Raw genomic sequence first — 18,598 nt, 5'->3', positions numbered from 1 at the left:
TCTCAGCTTCTTTCGAATCTCAATAAAAAGCATTTTAAACTGTAGGAAAATTAAAAGTTATTTTTATAAGAACTAACTGGCCCATGCCTAGTTTGAATGAAACCTCTCGACTACGGTAATAGTTTATCTGTTCTGTAAAAAAAAAACAACAACAAATAAAAAAAACGATATGACTAAGCATTTTATTACAGCCTAATAAACTGTTGAGGAGTTTGATATTTATATGCTGCCTTGGTTTATATCATCATGGCTGATTTTCATTAAAAACTTCTTGTGAACTACATTTGGCTCAGTTTTCATCTCAAGACATATGCACAAAAGCATTATTAATACCAAACCATTAGACACTTTTTTTAGGCAAATTCAGGCCAAAAATGTTACCTAGCATAATTATTTGATAAGAAACGTTTAGATCAGACCTCCTTGAGAGCAAAGCTTTAGATCCCACATGCTGGTTTACAACTAGACTATAACTGCATGGATGTACTTGATGAAAATAAAGTTGCAACCCCTGAAAAAAAAAAAAAAAAAAAAACGTGAACACACATGAGAGAACAACACTAAGGCTGAAAAGCAATTGTCTTCAAAACACTGTTTATAATTTTTTTTTTACCCAATTCATTGTTTCTTGATGGATCTGCACTCTGTCTGACAATTTAAGGAGATAATCCTGTCCTGGGAATAAATTAAACCATGTGGGGGAGTACTCTGCTCCGAGGGCCACCATGCCCTGCAGGTTATGTGTTTATTAGCTGCTCTGCTTCTGACCACCTATCAGGGAAGTTAATGTCATTTGACCTTATCTAAAATGTTGATGATCATCCCTTTGTGCTCCTCAACAAACAATGATTGACAGCTCGGTCTCGTGCAAGTTACCAGTCAGTTTTGCAGAGTCTCTTATATTCCACCTCATTGCATGGATGCTGCATTTTGCCACGCAATGAGGAAGTCAGAAAAACTGTATTTTTGCATTTTACCCTTTGAAAAGGCACGTTCTACAGCTGGTCTGCTCTCAGAGTTGGAACGTAAAGTGAAAACCGAAAGTAAAAATGAATGGCATTTTCCCCAAACAGCAGCGTTCAGTCCAGAGGGACCTCTGCTACCCGCCGTAGGATGACGGATGTGGCCTGCTTGGATTCCTTCATCTTGTCAAGGCCGAAGAGGAGGTCCAGCTGGGTCACAGGCCTTAGCCGATCCTCATCAACAGGCCTGAAACGAAGGAGGTGAGAATTATAACTTATATCTGCATTCAGCAGTGACATGGCTCAGTCTGCTTTGTTTACCATTTCTTTATCACAAGCCAATGCAAATTCACAACACGTCACCCTTAAGCAGAGACAATTTAATCAGATCTAATTTTGTTAAATTGGTCATACTTCACTGCAAAAAAAAAAGGAAAAAAAAGAAGAAATCTAAATAAGTAAAATTTTCTTAAAATAAGTGCTTTTTTATTGAGAAGGAAAGTTGGACACTTCGCCAATGGCGCAAGAAAATTTCCACTTTAAAAACAAATTGCATTGTCTTATTTCAAGTGTATATTATCTAATTATCTTATTTTAAGAGTAAAAACACTCATTCCATTTGCAAATAATCCTATATACCTAATAAACTTAAGGATAGACTTATTTCTAGATCTTTTTGCAGTGTTCTTCAGCTTTTTCCTACTTTGTTTTAGGTTTTAGATGCATCCCTGCAACAAAACAGCTGCATCAAATTATGGCCTCACTACCAGTCCTTTGCCAAACTTGATGGCATGATGAAGATATATTTCTATCATTTGAATTAGCCACGTTGGAGGAAGGACACATCTAAAATCTGCAGGTTAGTAGATCATGAGGACCAGGGTTGGACACCCCTGGTTTAGGCAATAGACCAAAAGGTTTTGGAAGAAACTGAGAAGTTGTGAGAAATCAATTCTAAATAAATATATATATATATATTAAAAAAAAAAATCTGACAGACATGTCACGCATTCTTTTTTTCCCTACAAGACTTCTCAGTGCTAAGAGAAACTTGCAATTAAAGCTGCAATCGTTTTAGGATGCATACTGTATGCATTTCCCAGCTCTGCAAATCTAGAGGCTGAATTATTCTCGCTTTTTTCTTTGTAAAGTTAACTAAAGGTAAAAGTGCATCAGAGAAAAAACACTTTCAGAGTCTTGCATCATGTTTTCATATAGGTTTATGCCTGGACTTTAACAAAGTTCTATCTTTATGATTGGGACTTTTCTCGGACTGGAAGGTGATACTCTGAATTCCCTTCAGGAAAGTCCTGCATTTTTAGCTCCATCAATTTTCCATCTCCTCTATGCAGCTCCTTTGTCTCTGCTGAAGAATCCCTGTAGCATGATACTGTCCACCATGTTCAACCATGAGGACTGCATGTTGATGGCGACATGTGGTGGTAGTTTTCTCCAATACAGAGCACCACGTTTGCCTTTACCACAGCATGTTTTTTTTTTTTTTTAGCAAACAGCAATCAGGGCTTCTGTAGGAATCTTTAAACCACTTCTTTCTACTTTCCACGTTTTTACTTTCAATATTAATTCTAAGGGTCGTAAATGTTCTTGTTTTATATTTCTGTTAATGAAGCAAACTAACTTCTAAATGAGAAAGTTTGCAGTATCATTAGGACCTAATAAGAATTACATTATAGTGTAGAAGTAGATTATAGCTGTATGTGTGAGGAGAGAGTTTGCTCTTTTCTGTGAATGCTCATTTGACGCCACATGTTTCACGCCGTCATAATGGAACCTTCTATGTATGGAGCTCTGAAAAGAAAAATTATTTTTTAAGCAATAATGAACCTGGATATTTTAGTGGTTGCTTGGCAACAGTGCCGAAATGTGTAACACAAATCAGATAATCTTATAAAAGCTGATTGTAAAGTCAATTAGATCCATCTGGCTTAATGACTTCCAGAGCTCTGTGGTGTTGATGATGTTTTTAGGGAGTCAACCAAAACTTCTAATGGTAGAATTAGTGTAAAAGTCAACAATAAACAAAACTTTGCTCTGTGCAGAATAATAGAGAAAATGGCTTTTGATAGAGAGGTATGACATCTTTCCAAACTAGTGGTTCTTTTTCTTTCCTCTTTTACAAAGATCCGCTCAGAGGTAAAGCAAACATTCATTCAGACAAACAGATTTCAAACAGTCTGTTTATGCTGAGGAGCTGGAGATCTGCTAAAATCATCAAGCCAAGAAAACTATCTAAGCTGGATTTGAACTCAACATTTACTTTCTACAAACACAAGTCGTATTCCTTTACTTTAGTCCTTTCTCCATCAGAGCTCAATTTCCTCCGAGACAAAACCGAATGAAGAATGATGCCCACCCGCTAGAAAATGAAAAATACCTTCTAGAGGACAAAGCTTTTGGCTGTTATTTTGGGTTGAGAGATGTAAGTCTGTAAGTGACAAACTAGTGAAGAAGTAAAACGGCCAGCAACCCGTCTATTACTCCAGTTCAAGTGTAAAAGAATCATCAGCTAATCGGAGGGGTAAACATTTGTCTAGCAACCACAGAGGTATACAGTACTCTGAGTAGATTTTACATGTTGGTTGAGACATAATGATTTTTGAATACCAAGAAAACCGTCTTTTAAAAGACAAGCTTTAAAGTTAGCTCTAATAGTGCCAGTGCTTGGAGAGGCTACAGCTGACAGAAGCTAACTGTGGAGAATTAAAGGATAACGGCGGAAGATCTAATAAGTCTCACAAGTGAACAGAGTATGAAGGAAAGGGAGAGGCTACGTGCAGCCAGCAGGAGGACAGCGGTAATTTGGAGAAGCTCGCAAGGGAGTCAGAGAGTAGAGTAGAGGCTATGGCTCCCCGTGGCTAGCATCTTGGCTAACTGCAGGAGATATAGGAGAGCACAGCAGACGCAGGGTTTATTCAGGAATGAGTAACTCTAATTTAATGCTTTTTAATGCTCTTAGAAATTAAACAAGTACCCATGACTCTCATATACTGTATGTATATATATATATATATATATATATATATATATATATATATATATATATATGTATATATATATATATATATATATACATATATATATATATATTAGGGGTGGAACGGTTCACAAAATCCACGGTTCGGTTCGATTCACGGTTTCTGGTCACGGTTTTCGGTTCGATTCGATACATGTTGATTGTTACACCGAAATCCCATAAAAAATTATGAAATTAATGAAAAACTCCCCCCAAAAATAATGGATTGTAATTATTTTAAATGATCCGCGGAAACCCTGGATCATTTCCCTATGTTTTGCTGCTTTGAATTTAATCATCTGGCGCATGCTCTCTAACCTGACAACAGCCAGATGCATGTCTCGCTCTGCATCTGGCTGTTGTCAGGTTACTTGCTCTCTACCATCTCCAAGGAACTCAGAGGGAAGAAGACAAAGCCACAGTGGAGGCTGTACGCTTTGCTTTGAGCAGCCGGTCTGGAGCGCAGGGGGGGTTGCTGACGGAGTATGAGGGATTTCGGAGTTAGCATGACATGTTGCTGTTAGCATAAACAAAACGTGTTGCACAATGCTTGCACACTGTTGCACTTTTATCCACAACTTTCTTTGCGCTGTCATCGTAGGTCACTCTAAATGCAAAGCGCTCCCTTACAGCAGACCTATAAAGTGCTGCTGGCGCGTCTTCCAACTCCTGTTCTTTCCCACTCGCCAGTCCGACAACAATTGATTTTTTTCCCTGCTACACCCGGCTAAGCTGCTTCGCTTCTTCTTCTTCTTGTTTACTACTGGCGGTTGGCTTTGGTCGCAGTACCGCCACCTTCTGCTCTGGAGTGTAATCGCTTCCTCTATGAGAAAAAGGAGCAGCGCTTGAACCGAACGAAACACACGCGAACCGAACCGTGACAGTCGAACCGAACGATTCTGACGGTTTTCATAAATCGTCCCATCCCTAATATATATATATATATATATATTTATTAGGGATGGAATGGACTGTGGCAGCGTAGCCGGGTGTAGCAGAAAAAAATCAGTTGTTGTGCAGAATTGTGTGGGTATGGCGATTGGAAAAGAACAGGAGTTGGAAGACGCGCCAGCAGCACTTTATAGGTATGCTGTATGGGACCGCTTTGCATTTAGAGTGACCTACGATGACGGCGGAAAGAAAGTTGTGGATAAAAGTGCAACAGTGTGCAAGCATTGTGCAACACGTTTTGTTTATGCTAACAGCAACATGACCAACATGTCATGCTAACCCCGAAATCCCACATATTCCATCAGCGCTCTGCCCCGCTGCGCTCCAGACCGCCTGCACAAAGCAAAGCCTACAGCCTCCACTGTGGATTTTTTTGAATGGTTTCATTAATTTAATAAAAAAATAAATAAATTAATACATTTTTATAATTTTTATAAATTTTTTTATTTTTTATTTTTAAAATAGAAATTGTGCGTCAGTAGCCCATCTCTACTGTTGATCACTTCAACAGTTTATTTACACAGGCTTGAGGTGAGTTTTTTGTGCACAGGTGGAGAAGATGGCTTTTCAAAGCTACAACAACAGCACTGTTCTGAAAATTTAGAGCTACTTTTAAAATAAGCACTTGGAGTGAGTGGCTGCCTCACTGAAAACTCCTGCAGAGTGCTTCAGCTGCCCTCTACTGGAGTAAGCTTCCCTAAACAGGTCTTTAAAAAAAAAAAAAAAAAAAAAAAACTCTTCAGTCTATTTGTTTTTCCTTCAGTGTTTAACAAACACATTCTATATAATTTATGCCTTCAAATTCAAATGAAAAAACATATACATTCTAAATGCTGTAGCTTAACACTTAAGATTTAACGCTTTAATACTTTATGTTTTCATATTTTGTTCTCACAAATGGTAATTTCTAAACAAATGTTGTGTTCTGATTATTTTCCTTTCTACCACCTTGCAGTGTTTCTAACATGTATAGCCTACAGAGCGGTACCTATGCGTAAACATTTGAGTCTCCTCTGGTACACAGGTGGGGCTCCCTACACTGAAACACCTGTAATGCGCTGACAGACGATTTCTTTTGAAGATTTTTTACAGAAATGTAACAAATTAAAATCTGAATTAAAACCTGGAAGGTATAATTTCATCACAAATTTAGTTTCCCTCTAATTGCAGAGCAGGTCCAACCAGTCAGCAGTGGAAATGAAAGTGGTGGTACCAGCATAAAGAGAGTAATTAGCTGCTCCTGCTGCACTGCTAAATTACATATTATATTTATGATGGCTGAAATGAACATATCTAACCCTTTCCTGTTATTATGCAAAATTATTTTTTAACCAAAGATACTAGCTGCACATCTGTGTACTTTCTCAAACTAACTCAAACTTACAAGGTGTTATGTCTTTTTTTATAATTATTATTTGTTGTATCCTGTGTTGCCAATATAGCCTTGGATGCCCAAAAGCTAGAAGCACAACAGATTTGCTTTCACAAGCAGACCTTTATAACTGTTGCTTTAAGTTTCAGCTTGGTACCTGTGTATGAAACTTTATTAAAAATCATTTATGAAACGGAGACGGAAAGGAGAGGAAAAAACGAGCGGATAAGAAGTAAGGGGAGAGAGAAAGAGATGGAGACAGGAAAAAACATATGGACGCACACAAAACAGCAAAAATAGAAGATATTCATGTATCTTCATGTAAGTATTTAAGTATGTTTTCACACCCGTATGAGACGAGAGGAACAGAAAACAGAGAGCCTAACAGCAGCAAAAAGAAGACATCAGAAAACCAAAGTAAACATAAAAAAAAGCTTCTAGAGCAGCAGGTATCCCTTAGATATCCATGTATGTGGAAGGCAAAACCTACCGTGATTACACAATATTAATCAGGGTGGTATATATCTGTAGTTTAAGCTTAGTATTTAGTAATATAGTGTATCCTTGAACACCTGATACCAAACTCCCATGGCATTGGCATGTTCAATCAATAAAGAATTTGGGTAGCACTCAGTGGGTAGCACGATTTTTGGATGCAATCCATAAATGTGAACATACAACGGAAAAGTTTAAGTACCGGTAAACATGTGAATGTTTGTGGACTAGGATTTATTTATTACATTTTTTTCAACATAATTGATAAGGAGTTTACAAATTTAAGGAAAATGAAGAGAGGAAAAAAAAGGGAGAATGTCAAAGAGGGCAATCAACAGCTTCATAAAAGGCAATCAGGAAAGAAATGTGACTGTCATCAAATTTTGTGTAAAAGATTAACATTGAATTGTAATAACTGGTTTCAACCTGGAATTTCTAGGAATCTCCAGCGCTATTCATTTAAAGTGAGGTATTATTTTAGAACTCATATTTTCTTTCTTAATGTTCTTTCAATGTGTACTAGATACTATTTCTTTTTTGTGTTTGAAAGAATTTAATTTCAACTCTGACATTTAACAATTCCAAGAACAGCAGGGATTATAACCCAAATTAGCCACCCCATGCCTATTGTTCCCAACAATGGACCATTGTCCATATGAAGCTCACACTGCCATACCGTGCAAAGCCTGAAGTTGTGACAATCAAGGTGTGAGAAATGTTGATACCTAAATATTTTATATTCCCTGTCTGCAGTTGCATATTGGGGGCCTTTTGGACACTACAATTAATAGGTTGGAAGGTGGATTTTGAACAGTATATAGAGTAATCAGATTCTTTAGAACAATTCTAACAATTGAATTTCTCAAGAGACCGAGGCTTTTGAGTGCCGATGAAAGACTAATACATCGTCTGCATAAAGACTGATTTTAGGGTTCTATGTTCCTGCATTTAATAGCTTTAATATCATTGCTTTGCCAGATTGCTGCAAGGACTGGTTCAAGAAAGATAGCAAACAATAAGGGATAGAGCGGACATCTTTGCCTAGTGCCCCTCTGCAGATTATGTAGAAGTTTAATTATTTGTTCTTATAATTAATTCATGCGATTGTTGAGCTGAATAATATTTTTAGCAAATTTAATGAACCATCACCAAAGCCAAATGTACGTAAAGATGCAAAAAAATACGTCTAATTAACTCTATCAAAGTTGTTCTTTCTGTGTCTAGTGATATGTAGGGTTTTGATACTTTCACTGTAGGAGTAGCCTATTAGTTTATTAATCTGCACATATTTGTAGCTGCATGTTATCCCTTTATGAAGCCATTTTAATCTCAGTGGATAAAACAAGGAGTTAATTTTTCTAAACGTTTGGCAAGAGCTTTACAAAGCTCAAAACTAATCAAAGATATGGGTCGATATTAAGTTGTGTTGTGTCTTTTAACATTCTTCGAAGAAACCTTTTCTTTTTAAGCAAACAATCCCTCAAAATCAAACCTTCAGGAAACCCAGATAATTAAACAGACACGGAGAGGAATAATTGGTTTGCTGGAATGTGTAACTGTGACATATGTTGTACAGGGTGTAAGACCTGCTGTACCTTTCCTCCTCCTCATAGTCCTGCAGCTGCTGTGCGATCTGCCTCATTTGCTCCTTGCGGACGTAATCCCTGACCCGGTACATGGCGGCATCGCGGCAAAGCTCCCGGAGGTCACTGCCAGAGTATCCTTCGGTCTTCTCAGCAATCTCTTTCAGATTTATGGCATTACTCAGCTGTGCAAAACAACAAGGACAACCGCTTTGTATAAAATGACACACAATTTTTCACTTAGTCGCCATTAGGCTGTAGTTTTTGATTGTCAATCAAACTCAGAAGGCTAAGGCTTGCTGCGATTTATTTTATGGGGACTGGAAAAGAAAATAGAGTAGTGACAAAGTGACTGGCATGCTGAATTAGGTTTCCTGCAGGCGACAAGCAGGGGAGAAATGACAGCTTACATTTTCTCCAGCTAGAACCAGCCGGAGGATGTCTTCTCTTTGCCTTGTATTCTGGCGTGACAGAAGCACAGTATCAGTTATGGGTTATAAGGAGAAATTTGTATCAATTGAATTAAACAAGTAAAACTCTAACATACTTGACAGAGGGTGTCATCAAAGCAAACAGTGGTGTGCAAAAGTCATTTCACCCCTTATTGTTTTAAAAGAAATTGTAAACTTATAAACCCAAACATTTTTAAATGTGATAAATCAACACAAGGCAGAACTTAGTTGTCTGAAAGGGGTCATAGAATGCAAAGCCGATGTTTACATTCTCATAGATGAATAATGATACTTCAGTGGGAGAATGGATGTAAAGAGGAGTTCAAACCCCATCTACACCTCCTTTCTCTGAAAACCTCACAATTCTGAACTTCCACCATAAAACGGGCGAATTCAAACGAAGCATCGAGTTGGCCTAAACTCTGGGATGTTACCTTATTTGGTTCTGGCCTGTACTTTTGTCATCCCCTGGGGGGGCGGGTATGAAGTGTCGACTGCTGGGTCGCTGACTGGACTGGAACTCAGCACAGAGCTCAGGGGGAAGCACAGTACCGCCTGTGTCCAGGCTACCATCACTGGGTCGGGTTTGTTCACTCTGTCCCCCGCTGGCTCCTGCCCCCCTCCGCCGGGGTTCCTGGACCAGGCCTGTAGCTCACGGCTCGTTTCTGCTGCTCTGTAGTCAACCATAATCCTGGACGATTTTGAAATTACCCCCAGACATTTTTTTAGGTATGAAAAGTACGACATGTTTGGGAAAAAGAGGACGTCTGGTCACCCTACTATCAACAATTTGATGTTTCAGTGAGTGAGTGCTTGTTGCTATGATGCGTCTTTGCTCAGTACCTTCACGCGTTGTAAACCAACCAATCAGTGCACAGCTCCTCTAAATATTCATGAGCATACCATAAAAGGAAGAAAACCTGTAATTTCATTCTGGGGCTTTTAACCAGGCTGGCATTAGCGCTCATAGAAAAGCAAATAGGCCATTTTCAGCCCAACCAATGTTACACACCTGATTCAGCTACCTCAAGGACCAGCACCACATACCCTATATAATCATTGTATGACCCATTGAAGGAATGTAATATGTTTGCCTCAGATGTTCAAAACATTTACTCTGGTGTTCAGCTGTAAAACCATCCTGGAGTGAGTCATCACCTGGGCTATTACCATTAACAATTTAATTATTGATGATATGGGTCGATTTTTCAGTGCTTAGTCGCAGTTCTCTCCTAAGAAGGAATTGTCCATGTGAGTCTCAACATATTTAGACCATTAGAAATTAAATTAGTAGACATTTTGTATAGCAAGAAATGATACTTAAAGAAAAATACCTTCTTAAAACACAGCATTTTCGTACATCTGGATGAATCCTTCAAGCTCAGTTAATGGCGTCTCATTGAGAAGTGTTCCTTGTGTGCTGTTCGGAGTCATAGTGAGTTGGAAGGACATGAGTTTTTGTGTCGCCTTGGTGTCGTCAGTTTGTACTTTTAATCACAATCATCAGATCATGCTGACCAGTAGCTAGCAACAAGTCTGTCTGGAAAATGGAAATTTCCAAAGAGGAGTTGCTTTTCTCTGTGTTTTTGTGCTGTAACTTGCCTCATTGGCTTATCTCTTTATGTACGCTTGTTATGGTCGCTGAACATTCATCTTTAGTGCTAATAAAAACACAGTTTGCAGCAGCTATTTTTAACCCATTCTTGTTATTCGAGTTATGCTTTAGGAATAATGATCACTGGTAAGAAAAAAATTGTTGTTTCATCTCCTGTATTATTACACAGCTGTTGAACCCTTTTTTTTCTCCTTTTTTTTAAAGACATTTGCTGGTAAACCAAACTTTCCTTTTTCTTTTGACTAAAATAATGTAATATCATCTTAAAAGAAAAGAAAATATTCCATTACCTCCAGTTTATTACATTACAACAACAGATATTACAGGTTTCTTTCTCTTCTTTATCTTCTCCATATAGTGATAATACCTGCCGTTTGTAAGCAGCTCTGTTTGCAAATTGTTCCTGCTTTTGAGATTTACAAAATAAATCCAAAACTCTCCATGTTGACATCAAGCAGCACATGCAAAATCCTTATTTAAATAAAGCTTCCTGCACCACTTTTGCACCTGTTACCAACAGGGCCCCTATCTTGGTCATGCAGGTAAATGCGCAGTTTTTTGTTTGCTCAAGCAACTTTGAACTACTTATTAGAGTAGATCAGGGCTAAGTTTTATTTAAATGAATAAACATATATTTTTATTCCACATTTTATGATTAATAACTGTGATCATGAGTAGGAGCGTGCATGCACACATCTTACCGGTAGGCCAACGTGAAAGGTGGCAGGCATCCTTCGCAGAATCGCCGGATCTACATCCTGTGGCCTGTTTGTGGCTCCCATCACCATTACCTGCAATTTCACAAAAGCCCAGACATCTTTACCTGGGAGGTGTTTAACAGTTTTAAGAGAAGCCTGTCTTATCTTTACCTTGGTGGTTAGGGAGGTGTCAAGCCCATCCCACAGGCTCATGAACTGGGCCTTCATCATGGCTGTGGCCTCATGATCCAGACTGGAGCGATTTCTTAGAAAAGACTCTAAAATAAGAGAGCCAAACACTATCTAATAAAACTTACATAGATTAAGGCGCAACAAAAACTGTCACTCTTAAAATAACATCAAAAAAGCTTGAGATTATTTCTAGAAATAAAGAAAAGGGATTATCTGATTATCCTCTTAAGTTCTGTTTAAATAAAGTATTTCAGGACATCCATGATGTGCAACTCACCGATCTCATCAATAAAGATAATACAGGGTTGAATTTTAACAGCTAAGGAGAAAACGGCGGCGGTCAGTTTCTGGGACTCCCCGTACCACATATCCGTCAGCGCGGACGCCTGAAGGTTGATAAACTTGCACCCAGAGGCTTTTGCTGTTGCCTTGGCAATCATGGTCTTCCCACATCCCGGAGGACCAAACAATAACACACCTGTAAACAACAAAAGAAAGAAAGAAAGCCTGAAGTCTAAAGATTGAACTAGATACCCACTGCAGCTAAATTTAGAGCTCGAGTCGACCTGAGGCTTTTTATAAAGCTGAAGCATTTCTCTCAAAGTCAAATGGATAAATCTCATTATATGCTTTAACCTTGTCTAACCCACAGCTTGAGGAAGGTCAAGATAAATCCTATTAATTCTTTAATTGTTGCTTTATTTTAACTCTTAATTTCTGGAAGATGTTATAAAGAACCCAAAAACATTTTTGGAATAAACGTCTTTAACTATGTTGTTATATTTATTACAGGGTTTATACAGGAATGAGTAACTCAAATTTAATGCTTTTTAATGTCCTTTTAATGCTCTTAGATATAATTGTAATGTCATCAACAAGTACCCATGACTCTCATCTATCTATCTATCTATCTATCTATCTATCTATCTATCTATCTATCTATCTATCTATCTATCTATCTATCTATCTATCTATCTGTATGTATATAATAAGGCAAAGTCCTTCATCATCTTTACTGTGGACAGGCTGCAGACATGTCCCAAGTTCTTTTTCTCCTAACATATGGCTTTACGATCAAATGGAAGCAAATATATCGCAATATATCTGACAAAATTGTTCCATACATTTTTTTTAAATAAAGTATTTTAAATGCCACTATAATCACACTTAATGCATTTTAATGCCAATTAAGGATTTTTAATGACCAGCGGAAACCCAGTATTAAGAAAAAAAGTTTCATGGCTTTCACAATCATCATCATCATCTTATTTCATTGTTTAAAAAGAACTCAGCAGGTTTGTTACTGTTTTTATTTTTAGTTGTTTAAAGTTGATTGGTGTAAAATGTTGAGGAAGATTACATGCAGCTGGTTACTGGTCTGGAAGTTAACGTACCACAGCATAGAAGCAATAACTGAACCTGTGAAAAGGTCACAGATGATTAATAGAAGGTTACTTTTTGTAAAGCTGGAGCAAAGTTTCTGCCAGTTTTTGTGAATTTAATATAGGCTTTTAAGACTGTTATAATTTACTTCTAAAAATGCACTAGGCATGGTGGGTGCATCACTTCATCTGCCTCTCTTCTTACCCTGATTCGCCCATCACTCTGGAACAGGGTAAATCTGGACGCATCAGACCACATGACCTTCTTCCATTGCTCCACAGTCCAATCTTTATGCTCCCTAGCAAATTGAAGCCTTTTTTTTCTGGTTAGCCTCACTGATTAGTGGTTTTCTTACGGCTACACAGCTGTTCAGTCCCAATCCCTTGAGTTCCCTTCGTTCCCTTTGTGCGTGTGGAAATGCTCTTACTTTCAGTATTTAACATAGCCCTGAGTTCTACTGTTGTTTTTCTTCCATTTGATCTCACCACACGTTTAAGTGATCGCCGATCACGATCATTCAGGATTTTTTTCCTGCCACATTTCTTCCTTGAAGATGATGGGTCCCCACTATCCTTCCAGTTTTTAGTAATGCGCTGGACAGTTCTTAACCCAATTTTACTAGTTTCTGCAATCTCTTTAGATGTTTTCTCTGCTTGATGCATGTCAATGATTTGACCCTTCTCAAACAGACTAACATCTTTTCCACGACCACGGGATGTGTCACTCGACATGGATGTTTAGGAAATGAGAAGCAAGTCATTGCACCAGTTGGGGTTAAATAACTTGTTGCCAGCTGAAAGATAATCACCCATTCAGTAATTATCCAATAGGAGGCTCGTACCTATTTGCTTAGTTTAATTCAGGTGGCGACTTTTTTTTTTTGGCCAGGCAGTTTATATACATTTCCGTCTCACTGTATAATTTAATTTCTACCTACATTTATCTGTTTATTGTATTTTTGGTGGCAATTAATTGTATGCTTATTTATTTATTGAGCATTTATTTATTTCTGTATTTATTTTTAAATATGTCAGAGCTGGTCCTCCATAGCAGTACATCAATCTAGACGGTTAATTATCTTTTTTTTAAATCTTTTTATCTTTATCATGTAGCACCACCTTCTGTCAGCGGTTTACATCCAAACTTACTGTAATATTCCGTCAACATATTTGGACTCTCATTTAATAAATTTTAAAATGTACTCGATTTTAGTTGCAGCTTGTCAACAATTGTTAGCATGTGACCAATTTGATCAGAATTTGTCCCAAAGCAAAACGCCACTAATCTGTTGGAATTGCAGACTTTTTTCCTTAGACAAAAATTTACTGATTTTGGAATTAGGAAGGAAGTGCAACCATTTTGTGAAAGATTTATTAAACTATCATGTGGGAGGTGTGCTCTAACATCTCTGAAGGGGATCCTCCAAATGAGACCAGATGAGAACAACTACTGTGCAAGACTCTAAGGCAAAAACTTATTAGACTGGAGTGAAAAGGCATAAAGCATATATAGATAAATAAATATAAACCTTAATTTCTACACAGAAATCAATTGTTTGTTACTGTATTTAGGACATTTAGAATAGGATTTGTACTTCTTGGAGGCAAACCGAGTATAAAATAAATAATATATCTATCTTCAGTATAGGGTTTCATAAAAGACCTTCTAATATTGCGTGAAATCCACAGCTGCGTACCTTTAGGAGGCTGGAAGAGTTTAGATTCAGGTAAAAGGTGTCTTTTTTGAAAGGGTAGTATAACGGTGTCCTGCAGCTCGTTAATAATGTCATCCAGACCTGCTATATCTCTCCAGGACACCTAGAAGAAAGCAGAGTCAGGGAGAGAAATGTCATCCAAAAAGATGGAGAATTACATAGCTTTTAATAATCTCTATGTTATTCAAACAGAAGGACGATGTTACCTTGATAGTTTGGGGATCGACTAAGAGAGATGCAATGTTCATCTCGTACTCTGTCAGTTTGACCCCTTCGACGCCGATCCTCCTCATCAGCTCCTCTGCCTAAAGTTAAGATACGAAAGTCAGGTAAAGATCATTGTGCTGAAGTTACGTATGCATTAGAATGTAAATTTTAAATAAATATAGGTGAAGGTGAATTTTATTTATTTTTTTTTTTAAATCGATGCATTTTCAGGTTGTAACATAACCACTATGTTGTGGTTACCACTATGTTTCTTTTCCTGTTTGGTAGAACAGTTGTTATTGCATTGATAATATCATTTCAAATCTCTCTGGTTAAAACTGATGTTGGGTATTAGAATACTGTTTTTTTTTTGTTTTTGTTTTTTTGGTGTTGAGAAAATTAGTTTGACCGGTTAGGAAGATGCACACCGTCATATCTGTGCAGCGGGAGATTTTTGTTTGGTTGAATGTTTAAAACTAGATAAAACTAAAAGAAAGGCGATAAAACAGCAATAAAAGTTTGTCCCAGCGCAAAACGCACTGCATCCGGTGGAAGAAGACTCCGCCAAGGGGAAAGAAATACGCTCCCATCGTGATCTGGACTTTATTTTTCTTTTTGGGGATTTTTGGTGGTACCACTCTTTTGGCTTATCTGTTTTTAGAGGCGGTTTGACGTTTGGATTTTTTTATTTCGGAATGGGATTTTAGACTTAAATGGAGAAACACTTCCAGGACCTTGTTTTGAGTTTGGAGGACACAGAACTCCTTTATTATTTAAAATAAAAATAACGGGCAATTTTGGACTTTCAGTTAATTAGGTTTTTGCAAATAGAAATGTTTTGAGTCTAACTTATAAATTGTTTTTTAAGGATTTTTGGTTATTAAATTTGTTTATTCCAAAAAACTATTGATACTTTGTAGTATTGTAATTTTTTTGTAATAAATCATTGTTATAAAAAAAATAAATAACTTTCTTATTGGTGGTTGGATATTTATTTTCCTATTAAATTAATGACGTAACACATTTTACCTGTTTTCCTATGACAGACCCCCCTTGAGTATATTGTGAGTTCTGCTTTTAATCAAGCAGAATTTTATAAGGTTTTAGGTCAAAGTTTCTAAGGACTGCTAACAAGCAACAAGTCTTTCTGGGGTTTAACTTAGAGGTTGACCAATACAGCTTTTTAAGGCCGATGCCAATTATTTTAACAATAGTCAAGCCAATTCAAAATATGGGCTTTTGTTTCTTTAGGGATGATTCTTTAGGCCAATATTGCTTCCTCTTCCTCCATTTAAATTATAAAAACAACACAAGAATATCAAATGTTACATAAGTCTCAATTTAAACAAAAAGAAACATTTATAATAAAAAAAAAAAAAAAAAAAAACATCAACAATGGATAGCAAATGGAGAAAGCTGCAATGCGAGTGCCTTACATGATCTGAAGGCAAGGCTGCTGAATGCACTAATGATTTGGCAAAACAATAAATAAAAAGGTCTATCTGTAGTAATATGGACTTATAATCTTATCTGATGCAAAAAAACATACGCAAGAACTGATGCAGACACAATTAATCAGACATGGAATCAGTTCCTTCTCCATAACCTTAATTTTTAGACCTAAATCCAAACAGAAACCAGACAAATTTAAGTGACAAGAGTGGATGAAGACATTTTCCAAGACCTTTCACTTTGTTACCAACAGCCTTGCAAATGTTTTTAGGTTCTCCCTGCAGCAAAAAGATGGTTGAATAAACTAGTAAAAGCAAAGGCAGAAATAAACAAGCAAATAATGATTAGGTTTATTTCCTGCCACTGCTTTAATTTACTTAAATAAAATGAAAGTAAACAATGTTATGCTGCTTCAAAAACATGACCGTATCTTTAAGCTTGGGTTGCAGGACACCATATGATGACATACCCTTTTTTTGGCCTGGCTCTTCTGTTTAGAGGTGGGGTCCATGGCGTCCACAACCCATTTGATGCTGTAGTATGTAGCAGCACCAAAGATGCTCAGCCTCACCAACATCCCAATCACTTCATTCCTGGACAGGGGCCTCATCAAGGCTTCTCTGGGCAGATCTTTCAGTAGCATCTTTACTGGCTGATATCAGTCCATCGGCTGGGAGAATCAGAGGCGAAAGGCATCACAGCAGCAGGAATAAAAACAAAACATTTGTATAATTAAAGAAAATGCGCATCACCATGGCGAGAAGTTTCTTTTAACTCAGATTACGAGAGTTCTGGGCTATGTATAATAGATTTAAGAGTGCTTGTTTAATTATAAAGGCTCTTAAAATTCAAGTTAGAAAAGGGATTAAATTAACTTTAGGCAACGAAGGACATTCATAGGTTAGCATCTCTCGGTAATAAAGCGCTAAGCCTGACCAAATGTCATTTAACACCATGAAATGTTTACTATTAAGCTATTTTTTTTTATAATTTGTGTTTATATATAACATTTCTATAAGCTAAAGAGATTAATTGAGCGAGCTGAACTTACCAAAACAGAAATGTCAAATGCTAGCTAACTGTACTGAAGGTGCAACTGTTTTTGTGGTTCGGCTAGAAACAAAACCTTTTGCTCCTGAATGCACCTTCCCTAAATATCCACTGGATGGCAGTGTTTTCCCACAAAACGACCTGAAATTAGCACCTTGGACAGCGTCTTCAATAACGTCACAGAAAGCTTAAATGTCAATAGATGAAAATTGAGGATTTAATTAAAACAACAACAGAAAAATAAGGAGAAATATATACAAATAATCAATATGACATCTTGTAAATTGGCTATTTAATATAAAGCAAGTTTTCATAGTTTTAGTACCATCTTCATCAAATGCATAATCTGTGGTTCATTTGGTTCTTACAGGAAATTCAACCATAGAAATATAACATTTACATAGAGCATGAATGATATCTTACAAAAAGCCTAATATTTCATTGGACCTTATGTAATGGAAAAGTAAAGGGGGAAAACAAATTTTAAACGCTTTCAGAAGTCTTTCTAAAGCAATATTTTCAAAGAACCAGCTTTTGCATATTTTTTGGGTTGGTGGGTCTATTAAGTTTTGAAATCTATACAAATTTCTCTAAAGCTGTGCCACTTTAGGAGAGTAACTATATGCCACAGAGTCTTAACAGTATTTAGGTTTAAACCTTTAAATTGAAATCATGAATAATGAATAATGAATGCTATTTATCTGTAAACCATTCTAACACAGCTATAGTTCTGGTATATGATTTTGTCCTGCTGAAAGAAAAATCTCTATCTTAATTTTAAGTCATTTGTGCCATTTTTTTTTTAGAATCAACTTTCACTGCAAAGGTTGTGTTCACAAACATGGCTTTTGACCTTAGTTTTTCATCTTTTACACCACAATTAACAGTTTAAACAATATAAACATTATGTAGAGAAAACTCTAACAAGAGATAAAAAGGGCAAGGTAAAATGTTGAACCATATATGGTATACAAGTATGCATGTGCAGCCCATCTTTTATTTGTAAAATAAAAGAGGCAATGTAATTGTTCTAGTATACTGCTCTGTGTGTGTGTGTGTGTTCAACAGAGACAGGCTCTTTGTGTTGCTTATTATGCCAGCCAAAATGTTAAAGATTATTGGCAGAGGTTTACTTGCTTTTTTGGCCCTAGACTTCTGCAGGCATCAACCTTTTTCTGTTTTGTTAATGAGAGAAACCACACAGAGATAAATGTGCAAAAACAGAGAAAATGATGGTGGTTTAGACAGTGAGCTGAAGTTCCTGCAGAAGGTTGTATCACTTTAGTTTCTCCAGCAAGTTCAGTCTATGCCGGGCATTTTATGTGTCAGCCAACTCAGATGACTAGATAGGATTTGGGGGAATAAGAAGGGGCACAGTGTTATTAAGGATGGATACACTGAACTAGAATAACAATAGTGTGCAGTTTGCAAGAGTAAA

At 37.0% G+C, this 18,598-nt stretch overlaps 1 protein-coding gene across 2 annotated transcripts; it reads right to left on the bottom strand.

The window, feature by feature from the left end:
• Nucleotides 1-624: 624 nt before the first annotated feature.
• atad1a (ATPase family AAA domain containing 1a) lies at nucleotides 625-17,253 on the bottom strand. Of its 2 annotated transcripts, none has more exons than XM_038273587.1 (10): nucleotides 17,162-17,253; nucleotides 16,580-16,780; nucleotides 14,658-14,756; nucleotides 14,434-14,554; nucleotides 11,632-11,832; nucleotides 11,334-11,440; nucleotides 11,166-11,255; nucleotides 8,808-8,858; nucleotides 8,410-8,582; nucleotides 625-1,209 (listed from the first exon to the last, which is right to left on the bottom strand). In XM_038273587.1, the coding sequence occupies exons 2-10, from the start codon at nucleotides 16,751-16,753 to the stop codon at nucleotides 1,080-1,082; spliced, it is 1,146 nt and encodes a 381-aa protein (XP_038129515.1). In that variant the 5' UTR covers nucleotides 16,754-16,780; nucleotides 17,162-17,253; the 3' UTR covers nucleotides 625-1,079. The 2 variants fall into 2 exon arrangements, with proteins under 2 accessions (XP_038129515.1, XP_038129516.1); XM_038273588.1 differs by having other exon boundaries at nucleotides 11,632-11,808.
• Nucleotides 17,254-18,598: the final 1,345 nt, after the last annotated feature.

This window comes from Cyprinodon tularosa, unplaced genomic scaffold (assembly GCF_016077235.1).
Source record: "Cyprinodon tularosa strain WSP-4 unplaced genomic scaffold, ASM1607723v1 ctg88, whole genome shotgun sequence".
NCBI lineage: Eukaryota > Metazoa > Chordata > Actinopteri > Cyprinodontiformes > Cyprinodontidae > Cyprinodon > Cyprinodon tularosa.
The sequence above is the reverse complement of the archived record's forward strand: the minus strand, read 5'-3'. Positions and strand labels throughout refer to the sequence as shown.